General features: G+C 42.0%; 1 protein-coding gene across 3 annotated transcripts in view; it reads right to left on the bottom strand.

Moving 5' to 3' along the window:
• Window positions 1–11,117, bottom strand: part of RAB6A (RAB6A, member RAS oncogene family) — a gene marked incomplete at its 3' end in the record, with an annotated part of 77,851 nt that extends 66,734 nt beyond the window's left edge. For all 3 annotated transcript variants that reach the window (XM_079707611.1, XM_079707610.1, XM_079707612.1), the window contains exon 1: window positions 10,826–11,117. In XM_079707611.1, coding sequence (XP_079563737.1) covers window positions 10,826–10,895 — 70 coding nt within the window. In that variant the 5' untranslated portion in view covers window positions 10,896–11,117. The remainder of the gene's footprint in view (window positions 1–10,825) is intronic.
• Between the last annotated feature and the right edge of the window lie 928 nt (window positions 11,118–12,045).

The following is a 12,045-nucleotide window of genomic DNA, read 5'->3' as shown; positions in this document are numbered from 1 at the left end:
ACCAAAAAACAAAAAACTACAAAGGTGGGGTTTTTTTGAGTTTTTACAATTTTTAAAAAATTTTATTGTGATAAACTATACCATAAGATTTACCATTTTAACCATTTTTAAGTGTACTATTCTGTGGCATTAAGCACAGTCAAAATGTTTTTGTTTTTAGTAAGAAGTTACTCTGATTTACATTTTTATAAAGTTCACTCTGATATCAATGTGGAGGATGGATTGGAGGGGAGGTCCAAGAACAGAGGTTGGAAGGTACAAATATAAAGATTTAAATCTACTTTACTGCTCCCTGCTAGACCATAAACAAGAAGAGAACAGAGATTATACCTGATCTGTTAAAAACTACATCCCCCGGGACCTAGCTCTATGCTTGGCACACAGTGGACATCTGTTAAATAGATAAATGACCTGTAAGATTCTATGATTCTTAGAACAGAAAACTTAAAATGCAAAGATGTGTGTTCCGTACAGCACGTAACACCTTGATGATGATTTTTTTTTAACTTAAAAAAAACAAAAACAAAAACCTGTCTAACAGTAATAGGTAAAGATGAGTTCTAGCAATAAGGTTAGAGATAGGAAGGTAGAATCCAGACTCTGAAAGGGTCTAACTAGGGCAGAAGAGCTTGGACTTCATCTCAAAGAGACGTCTATGCGGGGTGTCTGGGCAAGGTTTTATGCAATCTCACAATGGCAGGTTGAGATAACAGTAATGCTTATTATCAGTTAATTTAAAAAATTATACAGTATTTGTCCTTTTGTGATTGGCTTATTTCACTTAGCATAACATCATCAAGGTTCATCCATGTTAAAGCATGTGTCAGAATTTTCTTCCTTTATAAGGCTGAATATTTCATTGTATGTATACACAGTACCATGTGAACACTTGGACTGCTTCTACCTTTTGGCTACTGTGAATAATGCTGCTATAAACATGGATATAAATGAGTTGGTTTTAATTTTATAAAATGTACTTTTAAAAAAGAAGAGGAGGGACTTCCCTGGTGGTGCAGCAGTTAAGAATCCGCCTGCCAATGCAGGGGACACGGGTTCGAGCCCTGGTCCAGGAAGATCCCACGTGCTGTTGAGCAACTCAGCCCGTGCGCTACAACTACTGAGCCTGTGCTCTAGAGCCCGCAAGCCACAACTACTGAGCCCGCGTGCCACAACTACTGAACCCCACGCACCTAGAGCCCGTGCTCTGCAACAAGAGAAGCCACTGCAATGAGAAACACGTGCACCACAACCATGAGTAGCCCCCGCTCGCCGCAACTAGAGAACGCCCTCACGCAGCAATGGAGACCCAGTGCAGACAAAAATAAATTTATTTTTAAAAAAAGAGAAAAATAAAGAACAGAAACTGAAAACCCTAAGCAATTCTAAATGTTGAAATGTGTTGATTCTCAGAAAATCAGTTAGAAGCTAGAAAGCAAATGCAAAGTGGTACCTGACCTAATAGATTCTATAAAGATCAATTTTAAACTGACAATGGGGAAAGCTGAGAAACAATCTAATTTGTGCCAGAGAACCCCCCCAATGTAGGTACCATGTACATCTAGAAATAAGGGTAAAGATGGTGCTAAAAATGAAAGGAATGGATGAAAATCTGTTTAAAAGGGAGACTGACACCCTCACATCCCCTCCTCTATTCCACACAGCCAGGTTCCTCTCCCGCTTCATCAGAAGATTATAGATTATGCTATGAGAAAGGAAAATAGAGGGTTTCTGGACTGGTGAATACAAGATTTAAGAGAAGGCTGAAGTACAAACAGTATTAAAAACAAAGTAAATTAAATTCATATACTCTAATGTTATCTTCAAACCCTGTCTCCATTCAGCTCCAAGAAAGCTGGCAACCAATCTTATCCTCTCCAGCAGGACACTGGACAACTCTTCTTTAAGAAGTGTGACTGGCGGGACTCCCCTGGTGGTGCAGTGGTTAAGAATCCGCCTGCGGGGCTTCCCTGGTGGCACAGTGGTTGAGAGTCTGCCTGCCAATGCAGGGGACACGGGTTCGTGCCCCGGTCCGGGAAGATCCCACATGCCGCGGAGCGGCTGGGCCCGTGAGCCATGGCTGCTGAGCCTGCGCGTCCAGAGCCTGTGCTCCGCAACGGGAGAGGCCACAACAGTGAGAGGCCCGCGTACCGCTAAAAAAAACAAAAAACAAAACAAAGAATCCGCCTGCCAATGCAGGGCACATGGGTTCAAGCCCTGGTCTGGGAAGATCCTACATGCCGTGGAGCAACTAAGCCCCTGCGCCACAACTCCTGAGCCTGAGCTCTAGAGCCTGCAAGCCACAACTACTGAAGCCTGCGTGCTACAACTACTGAAGCCCACGCGCCTAGAGCCTGTGCTCTGCAACAAGAGAAGCCACCGCAATGAGAAACCCGCACACCGCAACAAAGAGTAGCCCCCACTCCCTGCAACTAGAGAAAGCCTGTGTACAGCAACGAAGACCCAAAGCAGCCAAAAATTAAAATTAATTAATTAATTTTAAAAAAAAAGAAATGTGACTGGCAAAAAGACTTAAAAGAGCTAACATCAGACTTCTTCCCCCAAAAGAACTCAGCCAGATTGTCCTACAGAGAAGCCCAATAAACCCACGATAGAGCTTAAAATCAAATTTTTAGTGCTCAACTCTTAAACAAAAGGAGACAGTCATGAATACTAGTTCTTTGAGGACCACATCAAACAAGAAATAGAGAAACTAGAATAAACATAAGTGAAAAGCAATTCATAAAAAACTGAGTATTGAAAAGAAGGCCATATATCTCTTTAATATCCTCAAAATGACAAGAGATACAGCAGAAATTAACACAATGTTGAAAATCAACTATACTTCAATTAAAAAAAATTTTTAACAAAAGAAGATACTAGAATCAAAAAGATGTTACAGACAGAAACAATCAGAAAACAAAGAGCTCTTTGAAATTAAAACGATGGCAGAAATAAAATATAATAGGGTAAAAGAAAGTTGAGAAAATTTTTTAAGAATTAAAACAGAAGCAAATAAATGAAAAAGGGGCAAGATAAGATACAACTAGAGGATCAATCCAGGAGGTCTAATAAGAATTCCAGAGAGAACTGAAAATGGAGAGGAGAATATCGTACTAGTTAAGTCAAGAAAATTTCCTGAAAATAAACTTAAGTTTCCAGTTTGAAAATATTTATACCTATTACTCAGCACATAAAATGAAAATAAACACATCATTATGAAAAATCAAAATACCAAGAGTCATAATGGCAATACTAGACTCTACAAGGCAATATATTTGTCTTCAAATTTCTAAAGGAAGAATATATCCAACCCAAATTTCTAAACTCCACCAAACTTCAGTGTAAAGGTTGTACAAACACATTTTCAGACATACAAGGTCTCAAAAAACTTCCTCCCATGTTCCCTTTATTAGGAAGCTACCTACTGGTGGATACATTCAACGTAATGAGTAAAACAAAGAAGAAAAAAGTAATCTGAGAAACAAGGGATCCATCCAACACAAGAGAGAAGGAAATCCTCAAAATGAAAGTAAAGGAGATGACACGTTGACAGTTGTACATCAATTCTGGAGGGTAACTATTATACAACAGTATAAATTAGAAGAGGTCAGAAGGTTCTGGGAGAGATGTCCCAGGCAAACCTGATGCATTCAAATAACTGAGATCTACGCTACTGGTAAAGAGTTTGGGGATAATTAAGAAAAAAGCAAGTCAAATAGTGACACAAAGGAAAACAAAAAAAAATGCGGACTATAGTACAAGTAATCAGTATACTACACAGCTCAGCTGTGAATACCATTACCTAATAACAATAATGTGAAGATTAAATACTGATCTAACCAAAATGTATAATATCTATATTTAGAGGATGGGGAAAACAACACTGCCAGGTTAGTACTGCATATCAGAAATGAAAAGAATTTAGAAAGGTTAAATAAACTGTCCAAGATCACACTGTAAACACGGGGTTCAAGATTAGAACCAAAGTATAACTGTCTCTAGAGCTGTCTTTATCACTATATATTGCCTCACTAAGAAGATAAAACTTAACTACAATAGTAAGGGAATAGATTTGGGAATTTCAGAACAGGGAAGTTTAATACTAAAAATTACAAAATATGTTCTCCTGGAGATCTCTTAGAGTGAAGTAACTTAAGAGTGGTCCAGGGCTTCCCTGGTGGCGCAGTGGTTGAGAGTCCGCCTGCCGATGCAGGGGATACAGGTTCGTGCCCCGGTCCGGGAAGATCCCACATGCCGCGGAGCGGCTGGGCCCGTGAGCCATGGCCGCTGAGCCTGCGCGTCCAGAGCCTGTGCTCCACAACAGGAGAGGCCACACAACAGTGAGAGGCCCGCATATCGAAAAAAAAAAAAAAAAAAAAAAAGAGTGGTCCAGTTTAACTGTCACAGACAAGAACAGCCTAAGGAGATCTAACAACTAAATCAAATGTAGTATCCTAGGTGGGATCCTGGAACAGAAAAAAGACATTAGGAAAAAAACTAAAGAAATCGAAATAAAATATGGTCTTTGGTTAATAATGTATCAATAATGGTACATTAGTTGTGGAAAATGTACACATGAGCTGTTAATTAAAGAGGAAACTGGTGTAGAGTATACAGGAATTCCATATTATCTCTGCAATTTTTCTGTATATCTAAAACTATCCTAAATCAAAAAAATTGTATTTAGAAACAAAACAACAGAATGGGAAAGTGCTCTAAGTACTAATGTGAAAACATCTCTAGGAATTATTGTTAAGTGAAAAAAAGCAAGATGCAGAATAAAATCTGATACCTCATATGTAAGGAAGAATAAAAAATTGTATTCATATTTGCTTGTGTCTGCATAAAGAAATCCCAGAATATACATAAGAAAATAGTATATATATATATAATTACTAATAGAGGAGGGGGTGGGGAATGAGGTCACAGGAACAGGGGTAGCAGTAAGTTTTCTGAAAGTATATCTTTTTACATAATTTTGATTTGTGAACTATGTGATTGTGTTAACTGTTAAAAATAAAGTTAGGGCTTCCCTGGTGGCGCAGTGGTGGAGAGTCCGCCTGCCAATGCAGGGGACACGGGTTCGTGCCCCGGTCCGGGAAGATCCCACATGCCGCGGAGCGGCTGGGCCCGTGAGCCATGGCCGCTGAGCCTGTGCATCCGGAGCCTGTGCTCCGCAACGGGAGAGGCCACAACAGTGAGAGGCCCACGTACCACCAAAAAATAAATAAATAAATAAAATAAAGTTAGAGGGCAAAAATAGCAATCCAGTTTAAAGCCCTAAGAGAAATGGATTGGGTGACTTCTCCAAGTCTCCTCCAACTTTGGAATGCTCTAATTCAACAATTTCAACTAGAAGATCCTTAAACTTTTAGTCAGTCATATTTATAATGTATCGATACCTTCCCTGAAACTCCATGCTCCCCTGTCACTTCTCTGTATCTTTTAACTCTACTTTTCAAAGCAGCTGCATTCATTGCACTATATTGTATTAGGTATTATATGTTTCTTCCATGATGAAATGTTTATTTCTTAAGAGTAGGCTCTATCAAACTATTGATAATTGACAGAGTAGCAGTTTTCAGTAAACATGTGCCAGGCACTCTTCTAAATGCTTTACATTTATTAACTAATTTAATCTTCACAATAATGTTATATGATAGGTCCTATTATCTTCATTTTATAGATAAGGAAGTTAAAGCATAAAGAAGTCAATAATCTGCCCAAGAATAGTGAGCAGGGCTAAAATATAAAACCCAGACTCTGTGCTCGTAATCACTAGCTGTACTGATTAGTTTTAAGACTTCAAAACAAGATATGGGAAAAACTCCTTTTGACTGTTCTAAATGCAATATGGGGACTTCCCTGGTGGTCCACTGGTTAAGAATCCACCTTCCAATGCCGGGGACGTGGGTTCAAACCCCGGTTGGGGAACTAAGATCCCACAGGCAACTAAGCCCATGCACCACAATGAAGAGCCCGAGCACCGCAACTAACCCAACGCAGCCAAAAATAATAAATAAATGTTAAAAATAAATAAATAAATGCAATATGAAGCTACAAGATACAAATGGCTTAATATCATCTAGAAACTAGCAGATCTCAAAATGCAGCCCACCAACTCCCAGGATCCCCAGGACCCTTTGGCTGGGCCACTACTCTCCTGAGGGTCAAAACCACTTTCATAATAACAAGATGTTATTTGGCTTTTTTCACTTTTGTTCTCTCATGAGTATATAGTGGAGTTTCCAGAGCCTATGTGATGTGTGATATTACAAGAGACTGAATGCAGAAGCAGCTGTGAGAAGCAGATGACTTTCAATACATCAGACATTACAGAGATTTGCAAATATGTAAAACAATGCCACTCCCTCACTAAATTATTGACTGAAAAATAGTTCTCTTTCATTAAAATTATGTCAACATGTAATGGATTTAACACTATTCTTTTAAAATGAATTAAATATTAAACAATTTTCTCAGTTAACTTTTGACACAGTAAATAGTGATATAAACCACATAAACAGCTCTTTAGAAGCCTCAACAATTTGTAAGAACATCTTGAGAGGCTCTTGAGAAGAAAAAGTTTAAGACCACTGATCTAGCCAATCTAAACTGTTCAGTGTTCCCAGTCTCTGACATTAAGACAATTTTTCCCAACACAGCATGTTATAATTCAAAAGAACTGATGTAAAAAAGGTAATAAAAAGTGAAAAAATAAGTAGTACTAGGCCAGGTATGTGTTTCTTTTTGAAATTACATTTCCTAATTTGTAACTCATAACATTTGTTTGTAAGTATTACCTTCTACCCTAAACCATTCCTAAAATTGCCTTTGTATTTCAAGACAATAGCCAAAGGTGGTAACAAAAGAGGTTCCTCAAAGAAACTTCAGGTTCAAGCTGTGTATTTCAACATTTCTTTATTTAACCATGTATACTACTGAAATATAAAGAAACTGTAAGAATTCACATGAAGATTACCAAGACTGATATAATTAATTCAATATGAGGCTTCATATACTGAAACACTTCATCTTCATTATAGAATACAGAACCTTATTTTTTTTGGCTGTGTCATGCAGCATTCAGGATCTTATTTCCCCAACCAGGGATCGAACCGGTACCCACTGCAGTGGAACCGTGGAGTCGTAACCACTGGACCGTCAGGGAGGTCCCAGAACCTTAAGTTTTTGAAAAGCTAAATAAAAAAGTCTACCTAACTTCAAATCTGTTCCATGAACATGTCTTTAATAATCATTTGACATACTTTCAGATGTTATACTAATAGCAAATAATTTAACAATAACTTTAACAAAACTAATTTTGTTCAACTCAAAAAAAAAGTATAAAATTCTGGTCAGTTGCTTTTCTGTTTTTTTTTTAGTTACACCATAAAGGTTATATATAAATTATTGGAATCCCTGCTCTCGAGCATCTGGAGTATCCCTATATACAATCAAATAATGTAAGTATAAAATGTTATTGTTGGGAATTCCCTGGCAGTCCAGTGGTTAGTACTCAGTGCTTTCACTGCCGGGGCCCAGGTTCAATCCCTAGTGGGGGAACTAAGATCCCACAAGCTGCATGTGGGGCCAATAAAAAGTTATTGTTGAACTATTAAATGTGCAAGGAAAAAATGTAGACTTCACCATAACAAAGATGACTACTAGCTTTGGTTACTATTAGATTCTACCATCATTCACTCTGAGTACCCACTACAAGCCTGGCACTATTCTAGGCACTGGGGATACAATGAACAAAAAAATTAATAATTTTTAATCTTCATGGGACCTGCATTCTGCTGTGGGAAACAGACAAAAATAAACACAAGTAAGAATTAGAAATGTGGTCAATGCCATTAAGGAAACAAACAAGGCTTTGCCACAGATTAGTCTTTGAAAGCTGAATTGTGGAATTCTAAAACCTAAAAATAAAAAATTCATTAAGAGTTAAATCAAGATGACATGGACTGGGCTTCCCTGGTGGCACAGTGGTTAAGAATCCGCCTGACAATGCAGGGGAAAAGGGTTCAAGCCCTGGTCTGGGAAGATCTCACATGCCACGGAGCAACAAAGCCCATGCGCCACAACTACTTAGCCTGTGCTCTAGAGCCCGTGAGCCACAACTACTGAAGCCCACGCGCCTAGAGCCAGTGCTCTGCATCAAGAGAAGACACTGCAATGAGAAGCCTGCGCACCACAATGAAGAGTAGCCCCTGCTCACCACTAGAGAAAGCCCGTGTGCAGCAACAAAGACCCAACTCAGCCAAAAATAAATAAATTAATTAATTTAAAAAAAGAAAAAAAGATGACATTGACTCTGACAGACCTTTGCTAATGCATAAGAAAACTACAGACACTGCCTGTGAAAACAGAGATCCGTCTTTCCAAAGCTACTGGATGGTATTACTTAGCAATGTAGTAGCCTCAAAAGATAATTAACCTCACAGTTCCACCTAGTTAAAAAGCATGTAAACACAATACTAAAAAAACTAAGAGGAGCCTAAGGAGACAGGACAACCAAATGTAGTGTGGTATCCTGAACTGAATGCTGAAACAGAAAAAGATAAAAATTACGGAAATCTGAATAAACTATAGACTTTAGTTAATAATGTATCAATATTGGTTCATTAATGGTAACAAATGTACCTTACTAATATGTTAATAATATAGGATATTGGGTGGGGCTATATGGAAAACCTCTGCATGATCTTCTTAATTTTTCTGTAAATCTAAAACTGTTCTAAAAAACCAAGTCTACTTAAAAAAAATCTAAGATGGCTTCAGGAATTACGCTGGAAGGAAGGGGAGTTAGTAAAGACTTGAAGAAACTAAGAAATGAGAAGCCATAAAACTCTGCAATGTGAATTAGAATATAAATACCCAAGAAATTCAAAGGAAACCTGCAGATACTTAAGTTATGATTTCTATTCATACTAAAAACTTCCTAGGACAGAGAGTAATGGATTTTTCATGCAAACTAAATAGCTCTGCATCACAATGTAAGGCAGGCAATAACATCCCTGAGTGCACAATAAGCACTTTAGATCCTATTTATCAATAATGACCAATAGGCTGTATTTTATGTATGTCACTGTCCTGAAACTGTCATAAAATACCTGGACAGGGAATCAGTCTCATAAGTCTTACTAAGTCACTTGAAGAAACAAGTTTATATTTGCATAGCAAAAAAAAGCAAAGAGGAGACTGGTAAGAGGGCAGGGAGAAAAGATTATGTATGAAAGGAGAAAAACAATTTATCAGGTCTAACTGGAAGCAATTTTGCAACTATTATTAACCTACTTTAACACCACACAAATTAGTATAAATAGTTCAGAGCAGTAATAAGAGCTCTGAATTTATACCAGTTATCTTCTTTCCAATCAAAAGAAATAAATGTCTTCTATAGCCTAACCTAAAACACCTATCATGTAACTCAATGTCTGATGACTCGGGAGGAACTAATCTCTTAATGTCTCAATTTTAAAGATAGGAAAAGTGTGAGAAAAATAATGGAGGATGATAATCTCTAAACTGCAGAGTGTGAAGTTTGCATAATACAGCATAAAATTGGAATTACCACAAGGAGTAATTTTTAGAGACAACCATCAGAAAATTAGAACCTTATACCCAACACAAAGTACAATGACAGCAGGAGCCTGACCAAGTAAATGAGATAATAATTTCACTCATTAGATATTATGGAATATTAACCATAAAAGAATCATTTAGCCAAAATGGTATTACATATTCGAATCGAATCTAGATAACTGGATGATGAATCTATCCCTTCTCTACTCTGTTACTCCCTATCCTCAAAGGAAACCCTACAAAACAAAGATGTTCGTTATTCTAAAGCCTTCTCTCCCTAAGGAATCCTGAATATATAATTGGAAAATACTCAAGAAGAAATGGAATAATTAACATTTCTCCAGTAATTCCTGTTTGCACCACCGTGAGAAGAATCAGACACCGCGCTTCGTGTTGAAGCAGAAAAAGGAGAGGTGAGATGTGAAAAATTCCAAGTAAAACGATCATGACATAGCATCTGGCAGAGATTGGAAAAGCATGAACACAGCCAAAAGAATCGCCAGGGATGAAAGTCAAGAGAAGAAAACGAGGTTTTCCAACAGGCCACAGCCTAACCCAAGGGGCAAAAACCGCTACTGCCGCCGCCACTCCCTCACTCCCCAACCATTCCATCAAGTCGCCTCCAATTCAGATGTATATCCTCTATAACCCAGACGCATTCCCCACTCAGGTGAAAACAATCCAAGAATTTCCTAGGAGCCCCCCCCCCCACTTCCATAATATCCGCACTTCTCGGGGCCAAGCCTCTGGGGAAAACAACGCCCAGATCCCACCCTCCCGGCACAAGGTTGAAGAGGGCCCGTTCCCCGGAGTGGGGCTTCCCAGGTGGGCCTCATCGAGCTGAGCAACTGGGATCAGAGCAAGGAACAAGGGTGGGGCTCAAGGAAGGGAGCTGGCGTCGGTGAGACGACGGAGACCGGAGGAAGAAAGGGATGGACAGGAGGCTGGGGCTGGGCGGGGTGAGGAGTGGGGAGGGCAGATCCACGGGAGAGGGCCGGGCTGCGGGGAAAGAAGCGGGCGGAGTGGGGGGGCGGAAGGGTCAGAATCCGATCGACAGATCATGGCGAAGAGGAATGCGTGGCTAACAGGGGTCGGCGAACAGGCTCAAGGGCTAGGGGGTGGAAGGAAGCGACCGCGAGGCCCGCAGGGAGCCTCCGCGGACGGAAGGGCCGCACTGGGGGCGGTGCGGGGAAGCCACTTCCAGCTGCCAGGAGTGGGGGAGCCGCGCACTCACCGCTCTGCTCCCCCAGGAACACCAGCTTGAATTTCCTCAGCGGATTCCCGAAGTCTCCGCCCGCGGACATGATGGAGCCGGAGGAGCTGCCGCCGCCTCAGCCCAGAGACCTCCAAGACCGACGCCGCTCCAACCGGTTCACGGGGAGGCTAGAGGAAGGGTCGGCGCCGAGCTCTCTCGGCCCCTGCAGGGCCCGGCAGCGGAGCAAGGCTGGAGAACAAGGCTCCTCTCAAAGACAGGCAGCCGTCGCCGCCGCCTCTCCTCGGAGTCACCTAGCACCGAGCGAGGCCCGCGGCTGGGCAAGGAAGGAGGGCGGTGTCGGAAGCAGCCAGCAGTGTGCTCGGGGGTCCCGAGGCTAGAGCTGTTCCCTTCTCAGCACCCGGCACCGAGACTGAGGCGAGGGTGGCGGAGCCGGAGCCGCAGACGCGTCTGGGACCTCTCACACGCAGCGTCCCAGCTCTACAGCTGCCGCCACTGCAGCCCAACCTGCTGAGTGCGCGAGCCTGTGGCGCGGCGCGGCGCGGGGCGAGCCCGGGCGCGAGCCTGCCGCCCAGCCAGACACGGCGTGCGTGCGTGCGTGCGTGAGCGCGCGTGCGCGCCACAGCCAGCGCCTTCCTGGTTTAGCCTGCTTTCCCGGCTCCGCCCAGGCAGAGAAGACGTGGGGAGGTTAGGTTTCCCCTCGCGTCGGGAGAAGCCGGGAGATGGTGGGGTGGAGCCTGGAGGAGCTGACGGGGTAGAATAAGGAGCACTTATGTCACTTACGGGATGAGCCAATCGGAAGAGGTTAAGGGCGGGCAGAGATGTCGAGTGAGGTGGCAGCGCCAGAGCGCGCCCGCTGCCCTCCTGCGGTGGAAAGCGTCTCACCGTGGCGGCCATGCGAAGTGTGGCCCGTCGCAACTTGAGGGGAGGGGAGGGAATTGGGGCGGAGGCGGGGCCAGAATGGAGGCGGAATTGACCCCAAGTGGGGGTGAAGTCGGAAGGCCCTAAGGTGTACAGAAGGTTCCTCTTTCCTGAGCCCTCAGCTCTGCCTCACAGTCCTCAGATCCGCCCTTCACCTCTGCACCCACCTTCTCCATGTTCTTTCATATAAGTCTTCAGACGATACCCTACTAGGTACTGTTGCTCCCAGGAGTTTCGTAACAGAAGCAGGGCCTCCACATTTTTGTAGACAAGAAAGCTGAAGGTCACAGGAAGGAAATGATTTACAAAATACGTAGAGC

Source organism: Hyperoodon ampullatus, assembly GCF_949752795.1.
Source record: "Hyperoodon ampullatus genome assembly, chromosome: 7".
NCBI lineage: Eukaryota > Metazoa > Chordata > Mammalia > Artiodactyla > Ziphiidae > Hyperoodon > Hyperoodon ampullatus.
Note: the sequence above shows the minus strand (reverse complement) of the source record. Positions and strands in the feature narration are given on the sequence as shown.